Source organism: Manacus vitellinus, unplaced genomic scaffold (assembly GCF_001715985.3).
Source record: "Manacus vitellinus isolate BGI_N305 unplaced genomic scaffold, ASM171598v3 scaffold_124_pilon, whole genome shotgun sequence".
Taxonomy (NCBI): Eukaryota; Metazoa; Chordata; class Aves; order Passeriformes; family Pipridae; genus Manacus; species Manacus vitellinus.
In genome coordinates, this window is record NW_021938921.1 from 233,374 (window position 1) to 250,730 (window position 17,357).

At 50.3% G+C, this 17,357-nt stretch overlaps 1 protein-coding gene across 1 annotated transcript in view; it reads right to left on the minus strand.

Moving 5' to 3' along the window:
- The window catches only part of ARHGAP39 (Rho GTPase activating protein 39), a 34,945-nt gene extending 28,615 nt beyond the window's left edge, over positions 1 to 6,330 (minus strand). Inside the window, exon 1 of the mRNA XM_018067845.1 lies at positions 6,272 to 6,330. Within this exon, the coding sequence (XP_017923334.1) occupies positions 6,272 to 6,315 (44 nt within the window). The 5' untranslated portion in view covers positions 6,316 to 6,330. The remainder of the gene's footprint in view (positions 1 to 6,271) is intronic.
- Between the last annotated feature and the right edge of the window lie 11,027 nt (positions 6,331 to 17,357).

Sequence of the window (17,357 nt, forward strand, 5' to 3'; positions counted from 1 at the left end):
CCACAATTGCCTGTCCAAAAGATAAATGTGAGGAGTGACTGGTGGATGAGACCATCTCCACTGCAGGCTCTTCCCCCTCTCCCCTGGCTGACAGGACAGAGCCCGCAGCAGGGTGTAAGGTGACCCAATGGACAGGCCCTGCTGTTGATCCACAATCCTTCTGCAGCCCCAAAGAGCCCCTTGAGCCTCAGGATCCCTTCAGCAGCACCCATACCGGCCCAGCCCAGGGCTCAGTGAGAGCAAGGCAGGCAGTGCTGTAGGACTGGTTTTCCAGTGCTGTAGGACTGCTTTTCAGGTAGATCAGTGTGATGGCTTTGATGCAGAGGTGTTGGGCTGCACGTTGACCTCTATCACTGACACACCAACCCCAAAGAGCTGGCCCCAGTGAAAGCAAAGGAGCTCAGCAAAGCCAAAACCATTTCGGATCATCCAGATAAACAGAAGGGGGTTCAAACCCCAACAAGGTCTCCTTCTGCAAAGGAGAGATGTTGCCACCAAAGTGACCCTGTCCCCAGTATGCTCAGCATGAAACCGAAAACCAAGATAAAAACTACACATGCCTCCCACCTCTGCTCACACCCCCCAGATCACAGCCCCCCACCTGTGTCTGTGGAGGCCGCAGGAAGGAGGCCAAAGGTACTTTTGTTATTAATAAAAGCCATACGAAGAGGACAGGTCCAAGGCCTCCAGGAGCTCACTCTGGCACAACCTACAGCTGCTTCCCAGCAAGGGCATGACAGCAGAAGCCACTACCACAGGAGAAGCAGGAGAAGGGAGATCCCACTGCCTCCCTCTGGGGTCCTTGGAAGGATCAGAGGTGATGGTGGCAGCACTGCAGCGCCCAAAATGGCAGCATGGGCTCCAGTGCCCAGCCCTGCTAGCACGGTCGTGGGACAGGAGGCGGCTCCTGGCAGGGCAGACCAGCCTTTGGCTCTGCCCCGGCTTTCTGAGGAAGGTCAGAATGTCTCCTATCACCAGGCAAGTCCGGGGGTGTGTTTAATTGCACACTGCACCTCCTTGCTAGGAAAACCGTGGGTGTATTCAGTGCTGAGCAGTCTGGCATGCAGCCCTAAAAAGCAGACTGCTCCTCAAACTCTCTGAGGATTCAAAATTGCTAGGGACAATGTCAATTCAACCCAAAATAAATGTGAACTGCCTCCGAAAAGGTGCAATTCCCCTGCCACATCTACCATGTGATGCTGACCTCCATGCAGTCTCAGACTACCACAGACAGGCTGGCTGGGGAAGCTGATCCGGGTGAAAGCCACTTTTTTTGTGGCATAGGTCAGTTTTCAGGCAGATCTGCTCATCCAGCCCAGACTATCACCACACAGCAGTTCACACTGACCCAAGAAGCAGCTGGGAGCAGAGCACACCACCTTTGCCCATGGCACCCATTCCTGCTGCTCTCCCACCATCACCAGAGCATGGCAGGCCACTGTCAAGAGCGTGCCTGCAAATGGATCCTTAGAAAACCCTGTGTTCAGAAAACATCTGGTTTGTTGTTTGGTATTTTCTGATCAAAACACCATCAGTTTCTCTATTTGATTTAAGGTGCAACATGAGCAGCCGTATCAGCATCCCATGCCCTGGCTCAGGTTGGGAACCACAGAAGCAGCCCTGTTCTTCCCAAGCAGTTGCAATGTCAAACCATAAGCACAGTCACTGTCATCACCAAAGGCATCAGCAACTGCAGAGAGGTGTCATCCATAAACAGGGCATAAAAGGGAGAACTGAAAGCAGCAGCAGAGCCCAGCAGCACCGGGAGCAGAGCAAGATGAGCATGTCCACGGAGAGAACAACTAAGTGCAGGTAGGATAAGGGACTGGCAAGGAGGGTCCAAGGGACAGCTCAGAGGCGACACAAGAGGAGCAGTAACCTTGGAGAGCACCGTAACTGTTCGTGAGGACAGGCAGACAACAGGAAAAGGGACACAGAGGACTGAGAAGGGGACTCAGACCCAGGTGGCCCAGTGGCACCTTTGGGGAGAGGCTGCTGTCAGTGCTGGAATGTAGGGGGGGCTTCACCCAAAGGTGGGGGGCACGGCCTGCCACACTGGGGAGGGGCTGGGAGGAGGAGAGGTGGTGTTGGAAGGGCTGGAAGGGGAAAGCAGGCGCAGCAGGATCCCCGCCGAAGCAGCACCGAAACGCACATGGGGATGAGCCTGGGAGTAAGGCAGGAGGCAGTTCCAGAGGATTTGTTTGGCGAGGAAGAAAAAATGCAAAATTCAGACCCAGCTGAGCGCCTGAGAGGCAGTTGAGCCACCAATCTTTTCAATGTTCAAGAGCACACTGTGTTTGATCTGTTTAGCCAGCAGCTGGGTTAGCAAAGCTTTGGAACACTGATGGCTGCACCCGCACTGCTGCTCCTCAGCAGAGAGGAGAGGTCAGCTATTTTCTGTTAAGTGCAAGCTATTGAAAATAACGAATTCTTCTCATGGCACTTGGCCACGACCGAGTGTGTGTTGCTAACTATAGTCTTCCGTTTTAACAAGCTTACATTTATCTTTGTGTGCAAAGACACGTAAGTGGGTGACTTGGGCGGGCGACCTCTTTGCTCCCCTTAATTGAGGGGCTGAGGATGACTGAGGTAGAGTTTAACCAGGAAAAAAATCTGCACAGAACACATTGAAATACTAAAGAGTTTGGTACAATCACACTCATGCAAAGAAAGAAAAGGAAAAGCAAGGAGCACATTCTTGGAGCAGGGCCAGCCCCAGGCTGCCATACAAGCCTCAAACATAACATCAGGAACTCTGGAAAGATGTGATAAACTCCGGATTGCAGAGAGATAAGGCCATAACTTGGACATAAAAAAAAATATTAATTCTCATTCCACTTCATGGGGTTAAAGAAGTCTCCCGGGAATGGTTTAAATAATGCTTTTCCCTGTCCTTTCAGCTCCGAGTGCTGAGGGATGCAGCAGTTGCAGAGTGTGTGCCCACTCCTGCTGGCACCACAGCGCTGCTCCCACCAGCAGGAGCTTGGGTCTGTCTCAGCTCCTGGGACTCGGTGTCCCCAGGACAGGACTTCCCTTCAGGCCCCATTTGCAGTCCCAGCCCAAACTCCCTCTGTGGCCCAAGTGTGGGGACAGGCAGCCTGCTGGCATTGGCTCCGGGGAACTGTCACAGCCACCAGAGCTGCAACGCACAGGGATTTCAACAAAATCCCCACTTGCTTCCAAAAACAAACCCACATTCCCAATGTGCATCCTCCTCTATTGTCCCAGATTCCAGGAGCTTCCTCTGTGTCCTGAGCAAACGCATAAATACTCTCCACACCTCGTAGCTGGGAACCAGGACACAGCTCCAGCTGCTCGCCCCAGCAGCCTGAGCCCCCTGACTGTGAAGGGAGGTGCCTCCCTGATGTTCTGGAGGGTGGCAAGGCCATGGGAGGTGTTGGCCCCCAAGCAGTGAGTTGCTGTGAGTAGGATGGTGCACCAGGTATGCAAAAAGCAGGAGGAAGAGTAGGGCCCTTTGTGCTCTACCACATCTCACGTGGGCAGACAGGTTTGGTCCCATTCGAAGGCTTCGCCTTCGCAGAGCAGCAGCTGGTTTTTTATGAAGGGTTACAGTGCAGGGAAGAGCCAGGCTGCTGTGCTCTGTCCTGCAGCCTCAAGGACACGGAGGATGGACATGTGCAAGCTTTGCTCCTTCAAAAACAGCTTGAGTCCCTCCTGGCTGCCATTCCTGCTTGGCAAAGTCTAGGAATAAAAAATAATAATGATAATTTTTAAAATGGGTATTTCAGCCTCAAAGGGCTTCCTGTGAGCATCTCCTGATTAGATCTTCTCACAAAGACTGTAAGTGTTTAGTATCAGGTCCAGGAAAGAATAATTTTTTTTTTTTAACTAGAGAAAATGTAGCAGGACCAGAAATGGAACGGTCCAGGTACAGGGGAAGAGTCACTTGCAGGAAGAGCTGAGAAACCCCAAGAAGTTAAACAGCAACTCCTCCACAGAAGAGCTGATTTTCCTGCCACCATGCCCCAAGTGACAACACAGCCCAGGTAGCCAGTCCCTGGACACCGCAAGCTGCTTGCAAGGCCACGCAAAGGTAAGAATAGGAGAGAAATATTTTCTTAGCTGGAACTGTCAGCTAAGAGACCTCCAACCCTCTGCATGAAGCCTTCTCCCCACTCATTACCTGCTCAGCACCAACTCAAGGAGACAAAGGACACCAAAGGCAATAGAACATCAAGGAAAGCCCTGGGAAACTTCTGCCTAAGGGAGCTTCACACCAGGCTGCCAGCAAACCCCTGTGCATGGCTACAAGGAGAGCTCCTAGAACTTGATCCCCCATTTATCTTCCATGCTTTGTAATTTCTGGATTTATCTTCCGTGCCAAGATCCCACCTCATTTCCCCACCTCCCTTCTTTGGGATGAGCCCTGTAGAGAGCTGGAGCAATACTAAGCCCTTCTTGGCCAAACATGGCTCCATAACAAGCAGGATTTCTGAAGACTTATGCCCTCAAAGGAGGCCTGCAGCATACTCAAAGCTGGCCCCAAGACAAAGATGTCCATTGTTCCCATCATCAGAGGTCATCCAACTGAGGATGTGCCACTGCAGAGATTAAGTGCCTTGTTAACAGGTCCTCCTTGAGGAGGAGAAGGAGGAATGGAGTTTGGCCATCACACATGGAGAGTGAAGTACAACTCCCAGCCACGGTGTGACAGTGGCTGAAGGCAGGGGGGATGTGTAGGGTCCAGGACTACTCCCTGCAGAGAACAGGCAGAGTGATGGGGATGGGCATCTGGAATGATCTGCCCTACAGAGATGAGGAGTTCGGAGCCTGCTTCGTGTGTTGCTAACAGAGCAGGACAAGGGGCCCATGAAAAGAGCAGAAAGAGCCTCGTGGAGAATGGAGCCACGTTCACAATCCCGGGTGCTCTAAAGGGAGGCCCCAGCAGCAGAACAAGGCAAACCAGTTCAGGAATGGGGAGTGGGTACCATCCCAGAGGCACCGCAGCTGCTGACATTGCTGATCCTCTGCAAGTCCAGGCTCCTGGCTGGCTGAAGAGCAGCCTGGGCTGTGTTCAAACCCTCAAACATCACTACAGATTTTTTTTAAGAGGATCACGCTTGCCCCTTCACCTTCTGCACAACAGGCAAAGCCACCTCTTAGAAAAACTTCTCAGTGCAGACACTGAGCACCAAAGTGCAACCTCCAGGTGGCTTGAGTCACTGCCATTTGCATATCAAAGCCGTAAAACTCATCTGTGTCCTGAAGCTGCAGAGCCCCCAAGAAGGTCTCTAGCACCAGCTCCTTACAGTGACCCTCCACCACCAGCTGACTCAGTCAATCCAGGCTTTATTCACTGCCTTCTCTCAGCCAAGTCCAGAAAAGCTGTAATTTACATCTTAGGACAAAAAAAGTATCCAAAACAACCCTCTCCCCCATACATACATACATATATATATATATATATATATGAACTTCTTTTAATACACACGCCTCCTTCTAACAAAAATTACAGAGGAACTAAAATAATGTCAGCCTGTTCCTAAAACTCTCCTGCTTCTGAAAATAAGTGCTATGCAAACAAACCAGCCTCTGCTTTGCAGGAGACAGACCAGACTGTGAAAATACAGAACAAATGGCTGTGATTGCTCAAAGCCTGAGCACATATGCTTAGCTCCAGCAAGAGCAGAACAGGGGCAGGCCTCTGAAAGCAGAGCCCAGCCTGGCAACACATTGCAGAGAGGAGAGAGAACAGCACCATGGCTTGGGTGGGTTAGGGGCACGAGAGAACCTGGAAAAGGTCCTATCACACAAAGCATCTCATCGCTTTGATGTTTTTAATTAAAAAAAAAAAACAAAACCAAAATGAAATACAAACACCAGCAGAGCCCCAAGCCTTCTGCTAGGTGATATTTTCAAAGACAGAGATGTCAGATGAGAAACTTGGTGGTCTTTTGGTTGCTTGGACTCTGCTGGCTCTCGCCCCTTTCCTGGCCATTCCCAAACTTTCCCCCAGCCCAGGTGCCAGCTCTGCTGGCTCCCATGCTGCTGCTGTTAGCCCCTCGATTCACCCTGGCTTCAGAGCAGAACAGGCAGCAAAGGGGCAGCTCATTCCATGGCAGCAGGTTGGGGCAGCACCAAAATTAACAGCAGATTCCTCCGAAATCCTGTCTTGGAGAGAAAGAAGTAAGAAACAAGGACTTCCAGGACACAGATGAGATTTCCTGGTGTCTCTATAAGAGGAGAGAGGGGGAACAGAGGGGAAAATCTCTCTAAGGGAGGACAGACACCTACAGCCCAAGACCAGTACCTGAACCTTGGGTGAGATGGATGCACAGGCATCTTAGATCCCATATGTCAGCAGGGAGAAGGGAGGGAAGCACAGAAACTCCCACCATGCCAACCTTCACGTTTCTCCATCATCCACTCCATGCTGAGTGGTGCCCACCAGGCTTGGACTGACCTGGTCCTGAAATCACTCCCAGCCCAGCCCTGGAGTCACACAGAGAGGACTTCCTGGGGAGGGGAAGACAGAGGGACTTGAAGTGCTGCTTGCCCCCATCCCATCCCTCATTCCCCCCACCATAGGACTGGGGGTTCTGCAACAGAGGGAAGAGCAAGGGGCAGGAAACACCCCTGTTTTCACAGCTTTGGGACAGAGCATAAAGCACCCGCTGGATGGGCACTCTGAGCAGGAGGTGTCCTGGTACTGGAGACACAGTCACAGGCACCCAGGGACTACTCAAACCAACGCGAAAGGAAACTGCACCTGAGGGCAGAAGGAACAGTAAAATCCACTCCCATTAAAAAAATCTCAGCCATGCAGATGGGTCTCAGCTCTGACTGCACCTGACAGCCAGAGAAGTGCAGGCTCCTACAGCAGCTCCTCTGTCAGAGGCGCACAGGGCTGGCTGCTGCGCCCGGGGAAAGGACCTGCTGCTCCCGTGGAGGCCACAGGCCTCTCGCTTCTCTCTGTCCCCAAACTGTGGTTGAGGGTGAGCACCTATGAATAGAGATCAGCTGTGGCCACTGCAGCCTGGGCAGAAGGCAAAAGACATGTCAAAAAGCATTCAGTGTCAAAAAGGTTACAGGTGCTTCCTGCTGTTCTTTGCCAGGGTCCCCAGGCTGGCCCAGGACACAGCTCTGGCAGGTGGCCTCTCCAGCCTCTCTGTCCCAGCCAGCCCAGGGGTCTTACAGGACTGGGGAGCACAATCACTCGCAGAGCTGGAGCCCCAGACCACAGCAGAGAAGTGAGCCAGCTTCCCTGGCCTGCGGGGCCTGCCTGGATAACCTGGCCCGCGAGCTGCTGCCACGGCACACCCTGGGTCATTCCTGCCACCATGGCTGGAGATTTCATTTTGCACGTGAGAGCACAAGCCCAAACCCCCAATCCTTAAACAGCCTCCCCAAAGCTCTGCTTTGCCCCAGACGCAGTGGCACCTCCTAAGCTCAGTGGAGGCTTCAGCTGAGTCGTTTTTCCTTTTAAGGGCTGAGCATTTGAGAATGAGTTGCAAAAGAAAAAAAAAACTGGCAGTTTTCATCCCCTCTCTCTCCTTCAAAAACGATCTGCATGGATCCACAGCCCCATCCAAATCCCAGCTGCTGGAGGGGAGGCAGCTGTGGGGGAGGCTTGGTGCCAGCCGGACGGTCCCTGCTCAGGGGACAGGGGGTGCTCTGGGGGGAGCTGAGCCTGGCACAGCTCGGTGCTGGCCCTCCCGCCTGCACAGCCTCGAGCTGCATCAATCCCACCACAGCATCAATCCCAGCACACGTGGGATTGGGACCGATACCAGCACCACCGCACTTTGACAGTGACTGCATCCCACCTCAGCATGCTCATAACCAGAGTTTGTCCCCAACAGACAGGATTTCCATGGGAAAATTTCAATTTTAGCAATAACCTAGAGAGGAAATACTTCAGAGTCGCTTACATGAAGGCATTAAGGGACAACCTGCCAGTACAGCAACAACTGACAACCATGGCTGGGATGCATCCTGCCTCCCTTCCATCCCTGGTGCTGCCCCAGGCATGCTGGGCTCAGCCCCAGGGCAGCAGCCTGATGCCTTCCCATCACCTCCAAGGCAATGGCCCTGGTTTCAGGGAGGATTAGCAGAGACACTCTGTAAGCACAGCTCGATGGGCATCACCACAGTCATCCCCCTCCATGGGGTCCCACCCAAGGGGGCAGCAGGACTTGTGCCAGGTCATCGCTAGACCCTTCCAGGAGTGCACATCTCTGCAGGGAGGTACCCAAAGTCATAGATCTGCTTTCTCTTCATGACTTCTTGGGACACACCAAGCTAAGACAAATGATTCCAGCTGGAACCGACCTAGGCTTCATCCATCTCAAAGTGTGCGCAGGCACCGAGTCACACAGGATCTGCCCACGATGGCAATCAAAGCACCTAAGAGCCCTCTAGCATGAATGCCCTGGGCAGTTCCTGTTTTTATCAGGGGGATGGATACAAACAAGAGGAAGGGATGGAGATGGAACCCTGCATGAGTCTCGATGAGCCCCAGCACCCACTAGCGCTACCCGCTGATTGAAACCCCAGTCAGTGACCAGAGAGCTGAACACAGCTCCAAGACCCCCACACCTCTTGCCAGCTGCTGAGCAGAAGTAAACCAGACCTAGGCAGGGTGACATTTCCCAACACTGACAAGGCTGCATGCGGGGCCAAGAGCATCATGCTGATAGAGCTGCAGGAACGAGGTGGGGAAGATACACGCGCCCAAAGCATAAAGGGCAAAAGCCCAGAGCCCTGGAGAAGCAGCATACATCAAGTGCTGTCCCTGTGCCAAAGCAAGTAATGTCACACAGATGATATCCCTGCTATTTCAAGGACACAGCAGCACCCGCTGCCCTCTCTGTCATTCTAGGAATTACTGACAAAGGTCTTATCTAGCTTGCTGCCCAGCTGCTTCAGGACTGAGCTTTACTCTCCCTGGCCTGCTGTATCACCGCTGATGTTTCCAGGGATTCCTCCCAGCATTGCCACGAAGCCCTTGCAGTCAGGGGCCCTGCAGCTGCTGCCTCAGACGGCTGATGCCGAGGAGAGCAGCCTGAGAACAGCAGGCTCCACAATCAGAAGCTGTTCTAGAAAAGCTGCAGCACCACTTAAAACCAGCAACTGCTCCAGTACCCTGGCAGCAGCCCACATCACTCACACTGTGCAAGGAACATGACTGCAGAAAGTGATGTTCATCATTTCTGTGCACAAATCCTCCTGGGCGCAGTGACGGGGTGCCAGGCATTGCACAGCCACAAACACACTGCAGTGCAGAGGAGTTTCCCCATACATTAGGGGAAAAGAATAACCATTTTTGTCCCATCTTCACTGAAGGGAAGAGACAGCCTATAGCAGCCAGGACAGAGCAAATTGAACAGCCGGGTCCCAGAGGCTCATTGACACCAGGCACAGGGATGTTTGTTTGCTGCACAAGGGAACACTGAGCAACCAGGAGAAAACATTTACAGAGGTTTCTGAACAGCGTCAGGGAGTGAAGGCTGGGAAGACAGGAACAGAAAAGGAACTTCCAAAACCAGCAAAGGGAAACCATCAGTCAGGACCTCAGGACAGAACAGCCAGCACGGCGAGAGCATGCAGGGATGGGGACTTGAAGGACCTCTCAAGACACCCACCTCTGGTCTAAACTAATTCCACCGGACAATAAAAAAAAACCCCACAGCTTTAGCTTTTCCAAAGGCGGCACAGGAGCCAGCAGTGGCAGGGAACAGGAGGAGACTGAGGCTGTAATTACAGGGTGGAGCACCTGCACAGCCAGGCCACACACAGCCAGCCCGTGTCACCCCAGGTGCCAGCTGTGGGTGCCCTACAAACAGCCAGAGCACAGAGCCTAGTGCATTCAAGCACCACTCTGCAAAGCTACATATCTGAAGCAGCTACATTCCTAAACGTCTGACATTAACAAAATAATGGCCCTCTGTCTCTCTTCATTTAAAGGGCTGCCAGTCATTTATGAGCTAAAACACAGAGTCCCTTGAAAATTCGTGCACAACACAGCCATGGACAGCAAGGGACCAGGTTATTTCTCGTCTAGCAGAGTCCACAAAACACTGTGGACTGAAAGCACAAAACAAATATAACAGTGTTTCATCACAACTTTTTTAGGCTGTTTCGTTCTTCAGCAAATCAGCCCGGCTGCAGCTGTCTCTGCTGGAAAAACTAAGAACAAATGCAGTGAAGCTCTTGAAAGTATTAGCTGTCCAAGCTTGTTAAGCGTGACTCAAGTTAACCACTACAATGCCAGGATGGCAGAGGAATTTGGCAGCAAGTCAAAAGCAACAGGAATAACAGAGTCGGCAAACAAACAACTCTCCCTTGTGCTGCAAGCTGTGATCAGGAAGCTCATCCTGACAGGACTCTGCAGAGGAGCTGCCTCAGTGTCTTCATTTTCTCCAGCCCAAAGCACACCAATTTCCTCTGGCAAAGAAACACAGGCGGTAAGTAAATAGCCGAAAACCTCAGCCACAGAGTTCATAAACCTTTTATAAAACAATAAGCAAGAAAAATTAATTTCTCATGGAAAAGAGATTCCTACATTTGTTTTGCCTACAGGAATTGCTGAACAACAAGCACATTGGACACAACTGTCAGGATTTTGCAAAGCCAAGGCACTGGACCCACAGCATCGGTCCCTCCCGCAGCCTGGAGCCTCCCCAGGGCAGCTCATGGGCCCCTGCTCCCTGCACAGCTCCAGCTCTGGAAAGCTCACCTACCCAGGAATGAATTTGCAGCTTGGGATGAAAAACACAGCCCATGTTTGATTTTTTCCATTGTTTTTTATTCTGCTGTAATAAACCGTGAAAAAACCTTCCTCCTAAAGGAAAGGCGTGTGTAAGTGTTGCCTCAAACTGACATTCTTTTTCCTGACTGTCTCCAAAACGTCACGGTGTGGGTAGGAATCACATCCCGTGAGCTATATTTCAACCTCTGCTTTGTCTGCTACACGATTGTGTCTGCAAGATTAGCAGTGACTATAGTAACACCTTCGAACTCCAAGTAAACAAAAGCACTAGTTATGTACAGTTCCAGTGCTTTGTCATTAACAAGATCTGGCTTGATTTAATGAGAAACAAAGACTGAGGCGCTTAACCTTGTCTTAAAATGCACTCACAGCCTTTTTAAAACTGAACGTCTCTGCATTCTTGCATTGAGCAAAGTTAAAGCCAAAAATGGTCTCCGTGGTTAATCCCAGCTTTATTTATATGACGGGGGAGAGCCTTTGCAGGGTAAATAAAGCTGGGATTAACCAGGGGAGACCATCGCAGTCTTCAACACGCTCACGAGCAGAGGCAGAGGGGCAAGTACTGAACTCTTCCTTCTCATGACCAGTGACAGGACTCAAGGAAACAAACGAAGCTGAGTTGGGGGAGGTTCAGGTTGGAAATCAGGAAGAAGTTTTTCACCCACAGGGTGGCTGAGCACTGGAACAGGCTCCCCAGGGAAGTGGCCATGGCACCAAACTTGTCTGAGGTCAAGAAGCGTTCGGACAACGCTCTCAGGCACATGGTGTGATTAGGGAGGTGTCTGCACAGGGCCAGGAGTTGGACTCGATGATCCTGATGGGTCCCTTCCAACTCAGCATATTCTATGATTCTATGATTCTCAAGAATCACCAAGAAGCCAGTTAGTGGTGAATAACTGTCTCAGTCACCAAAGGCTCTTAAAAAGGGGTCTCAGTTGTTTCTTGGGGATGTTCAGGAGAAAAACCAGCTGGGCTGCAGGAGCTGGTACTGTCCAGCTCCTGCATGTGCTGGACATGCCATGTGCTGCCTCCCGAGGCAGACACGGCCCTTGGTAGCACCTCCAGAGGTATCACTGCCAACAGACCCTCCTGAGAAATGGGGAGAGCAGCAATGAAAGCAGGATGCAGTCACTCCTTGGGGGCATCACAATTACTTCTTGCCTTAGACCAAGGTTTTGCAGGGCATATGCTCATTTCTTCAGCCTCTCCAAGGAGTTTGGTAGCATAAAGAATTCCATGTTCTTTTTCTCTCAGTTAATGACAGTAGGCTATCAATCCAGCAGGTCAGGGAGATCTGGGGAAGTGTGATGTCAAAGACAGTGACATCAGCAGCTGCGAGTTTTGAGAGTGCCAAGAAGACTTTCAAATTGGTGAGGAAAGGGAGGGAGGGAGGGTTTTACAGTTAATAGCTACACTTCTATAGAAGAAAAGCGAACTCCCTGAAGGAGAGAAGACTGGCCTGGCAAAACAACTCCTTCCTCTGGAGGGATGAAAGTGGACAACTGCAGCTGTGAGTTGTGTAGGATCAGAAACAGAGCCGGGGACAGACTCATCACCCTGATTCTCACCCAGTGACTGCACTCCTTCACAGATGTTCAGGCTCAAGTGGAACCACCAGCCTGAGTAAAAGCCCAGGTCTCACCTCTTCTACAGCTCCTGAATGGATACCGAAAGATCTGGCAATGGTATTTTTGACAGTCCCAACTCAAAAGAGATTCTAACACAGCTGGGAAAAGGTGGATGTGCACTTGGGGATTTCAAACACAGCTAAATTCAACTGCTGCCAAGAACAGTTGAACTGCCATTTTAAATACACAGGGTTTATCTTGCCTAAATAACCAGGAGATAACTAAAGAAATCAGTCAGATCAGAGCCTGGCCCAGATAATGTTCAGTTTGCACCAAGTTCTCCCCTTGACCAAGTCAGCCTGAAATCAACACTTAAGCTTCTGTGAGTAGCTGGAACACTGAATATGTGTCATCCGTTTGTCCTGGTTTAAGGGAAGGGGGGAGTAAAATAAAGAAAAGGGATAAAAAAAAAATTCAGACTGGGTTTTCTTATAAATAGCACATGAGAGACAGCTCAGCTCAGGAGGTGGCTGCAGAGCTGGCAGCACTAGACAGGATCTCCTGAACAAAAAAAATCCAGGAAATCCGCAGTGTCACTTCTCCCCACAATTGATTTTAAATGAGCTTATCCTTGCACTTGGTACACGAGGAAGAAGAAACTTCCTGGCTACGATGGGGGGAAACACAGTTATTAATAGCATCACAATGAGCAAGTATCAGAAGTTATGTTGCAGCCCTGGAAGATCTTGGCTGGATCATGAAAATATCTGTTGCCATGGCAGTAATTGCTATACATGGTAACAGTGAACACTGGGGTGAGAACAATTCACTTTTTGATTTGGTGCCCATAACAAGTTGCTTTTGTTTTCTTTCACCAAAACCCCAAGCATTTATTAGCTTGCATTCAGTCCAAAACTGAGCTTTTCACTTTCAGCAGTGGCAAGGAAGACAGCAAGAAAAGGGCAGATTCAGGAGGACAGCAAAGCAGGCAGCTCTCTCCCTGTCCTTCAGCAATGGCAGGGCTGATGGATTGGGGCAGAGATCTGGACCACATTCAACTTCACTTTTTATCTGATGTCCACCTAGACAGTCTTTGTCTGCCTCCAGTACACAGTATTTGCCACAGATAAAAAAAAAAAGAGCAAAAATCTGCACAGGCACTTAAAGTAAGGACTCTTCCAAGATGGGAAGACCTGACATTCAATATCCCATGTGGCAGCAGACCACAATGGTGTCGTGACACTCTCATTCTGTCCTTTGCTCCCCTCTTGGCTGTTCCCAGCCTCCTCTTCCCTTCCTGCAGCGCTGCCGAGCACCAGCTGATACTTTCCAGAAACACCTGCTACCCTCAATTCATTCCTGAATTTCAGTGCTCAGAATTTCTTCCCTCGTTTGCTCAGAGCACATCACTGCACTCATCGACACCGCACACTCTTCTCCAGCCATTGCTTTCATCCCCATTTCTAGGTCAGGTACAAACATTGCAAGCAGCAGAGATCCCAGTCTGGCTCCCCCAGGACTTCCCTCCACTGCAAAGTCTGACAATCTACTCCTTCATTAACTATTTATTCACCCACACATCCCAGGATGCACTTTTCCTTGATACCCCATGCTGAAACCTTTCAGAGAGGTTCACTAGACCACTCCACATGATCACCCCTGCCATGTGCTTGCAAACATCTTCCAAACACCACTGGAGTCACGTGGCTCAGTTTTGGTCTACAAAAGCCATACTGGCTCTTCTCCAGCATTTCACACCTATATACATTCCCACTTAATGTTGGTTTCTGGAAACTTTCAAAAATGTAAGACACATATCTTTAGTGAAACCAACTGTCCCTCCATTCTGTCTACAGGGGAGACACGAGGAGAAGTTTGCTAGGCAGAGCATGTGAGCCCAGTCACGCCCTTTCTCCACATTCTCCCTCATTCCTCCAGAATCCACGCATGTATTACAGATGCTAAAGGCACACCACTGGTTGTTCTTCCTAACAACTGTTTCAGACTGGCTGCCCATAAGCTTACCCAAACACTTTTTCAACCTGCTGATGCCTTTTGCATTCAAAACCCCCAAGAACAATGAATTCAGAAGTTCATCACACATTGTGTAAAATAAACGGCCTTCCCCCTACCTGCTCTAAACCAATCTCCTTTAGGTTTCATCCATGCCTATCTAGGGCCACAAGACCTGGTAGAAAAAAATTCAACTTAATCATAAAAAGGGGAAACATTGTACCCATCTTTAAAAAGGGTGGAAAGGAGGACCCTGGGAACTGCCCTGTCAGCCTCACCTTTGCACCTCAGAACATCATGAACAGAGCCTCCCAGAAGCTCTGCTGAGGCACATGGAGGACAGGGAGGTGATTTGGGACAGCCAGCACAGCTTCACCAAGGGTGAGTCCTGCCTGGCCAACCCAGTGGCCTTCTATGAGGGGGTAACTCCAGCAGTGGGCAAGGGAAGGGTCACTGTCACTAAATTACAGGAGTCATTTATCTGGACTTCCGTAAAGCCTTGGACACAGACCCCCACAACATCCTTTTCTCTCCAAATTGGAGAGTGATGGATTTGATGAGTAGACTGTTGGATAAGAAAGTGGTTGGACAGTCACATCCAGAGGGTTGTGGTCAACAGCTCAGAGTCCCAGTGGGCATCATCGACCAGTGGTGTCCCTCAAGGGTCTGTATTGGGACCAGTGTTGTTTAATATCTTCACTAATGACACAGATGAAGGGATCAAGTGCACCCTCAGCAAATTTGCAGATGACACCAAGCTGAGGGTGTAGGTCACACACCTGAAGGACAGGGCCACCCAGAGGGACATGGACAAGCTCAACAAGTTGCCCATGGGAATCTCATGAGGTTTAACAAAGTGCTGGGGCTGCACCTGGGTCAGCTGTGGTACCAATCCAGGCTGGGGGATGAACTGACTGAGAGCAGCCCTGGGGAGGACTTGGGGGTGCTGGTGGGTGAGAGGCTGGACATGCCCTGGCCATGGGCACTGGGCTCATCTCCAGCAGCGTGGGCAGCAGGGAGAGAGGGGGATTCTGCACCTCTACTCTGCTCTGGTGAGACCTCCCCCTGCAGTGCTGCTTCCACCACAGGAAGGACATGGAGCTGTTGGAGTGACTCCAGAGGAGGCCACCAGGATGATCAGAGGGATAGAGCAGCTGTGAGGAAAGGCTGAGAGAGTTGGGTTTGTTCAGCCTGGAGAGGAGAAGGCTTTGGGGTGACATAATTGTGGCCTTCCTGTACCTGAAGGAGATTTACAAGAAAGATGGAGAGGGACATTTTACAAGAGATGTAGTGACAGGACAAGGAGGAATGGATTCAAACTGAAAGAGAGTAGGTTTAGATTAGATTTTAGGAGGAAGTTCTTTGCCTGTGAGGGTGGTGAGGCCCTGGCACAAGTTGCCCAGAGAAGCTGTGGCTGCCCCTGTCTTGGAAGTGTTTAAGGCCAAGCTGGATAGAGCTCTGAGCAACCTAGTCTAGTGGAAGGTGTCCCTGCCCATGGCAAGGGTTTGGAACAAGATGATCTTTAAGGTCCCTTCCAACCTAAACCATTCTAAGATTTATCACCTTCATGATCATATGCTATGTCAGACTTTTGCAAACCAAGGAGTCACAACTTTTATGCTCTCTCCTCATAAGGCAGCTGCTCTGTCCCTTAGTAATTTTAATTGTCTTCACTGCAGTCTCTCCAATCTCACTGTCCTTCTCATGATGCAGAAATCAGAACTGCACTCAGCCTCCAAGACATGAACAAGGTGTTAGAGAGGGTCAAAATGCTTTGACTCTCTGCTTTGTTATTAACTCCCAAAATTGACTGGCTTCTTTGACCAACACTGGAGACAGAACTGATGATTTCAGAGAACCATCAATGATGACTCTGAGCTCCTTGCTGAGCTGTAACCACTAGTTCCAGGTTGAGCATCAAACAGGTCCAGTACAGATCATTTTTCCTCTGTGGCTTCAACACATTTTCCGACACTGAAGCTTATCTGTCACATATTGGTCCACTTGCTTGGTTCTGTGAGGCCCTTCTGGATTTCCTCACCTTCAGTGAGGTATCCAGCCACATGCAGAAGCTGAGGATCCTCTGCAAACCTGGGAAGTTCACTGCACCCCTGGATGCCTGAGGGCACCCACAGGATGCAAACCAGTCCCAGCACCAGTCTCTTGGGCCTCACTGCTGATTCTTATCCAGGCTTAAAAATGACCACCCTTTGCAGTCTATGCTTTCACCAGCTCTCAGTCCAGAACAAGACTTTGCCTCCATGCTCATGGCAACTTTGTCTCTTAAAAAAGCCTTTGGCAGAAACCTTTGTTCAAATACAAAGACATGAAGCCTACTGGCCCTGCTCACCAACCTCCAGCAGGTCTGTGAGGCAGGGCTCGCCTTTACATTACTGCTAACTCTGCTCCAAGCAGCTGTGCCTGGCGATGCCTTTAGTGACCTTGTTCTTCACTGCAGAGGCCTGGACACAGGGGTCAGACCCAAGAGTCCATGGAGCCCCGAATCCCCTCCACAGCCCTTCCCTAGCAGTGCACCCAGACACTGAGTCACCTGTTGTCACTTCCCCGATTTCCTCAAGATTCCCCACTTTTAAAAATGCCACTGCATTTGGCACCACCACTTTCTGTGATACCAAGGGCACTTTAACAGCAGGACACACATGAAAGTATCTCAGCAATTTCAGTTTTAAGATCCTATGGCACTCTTGACTAAGCGCTATCTGGTCCTTTCAGTTTCTTATCAGTTCCTCTGTTTGCTCTAAAGCTATTTCTACTGAGGCTCAATGCAAGAACTTCTCAGACAGCTCTTCTGTAGCAAGATTGTAGTTTACAAAGCTCCTCCACAGGAGTCAAGTTGGCCAAAACATGTTTTAGATTTTTTTGCGATGGCTTTATCTTCTGTGCCTTTCACACCTCGATCTCTTCTGCTGCCAGTTTCCAAAAGACTTCTGATGCATTTGAAAGTTAATCATAGCTGGCAAATTCACTCTTCAAAAGTCTTACTCTGGCCTGCCTTATTTTGATTTTAATCTATTGAAATATAT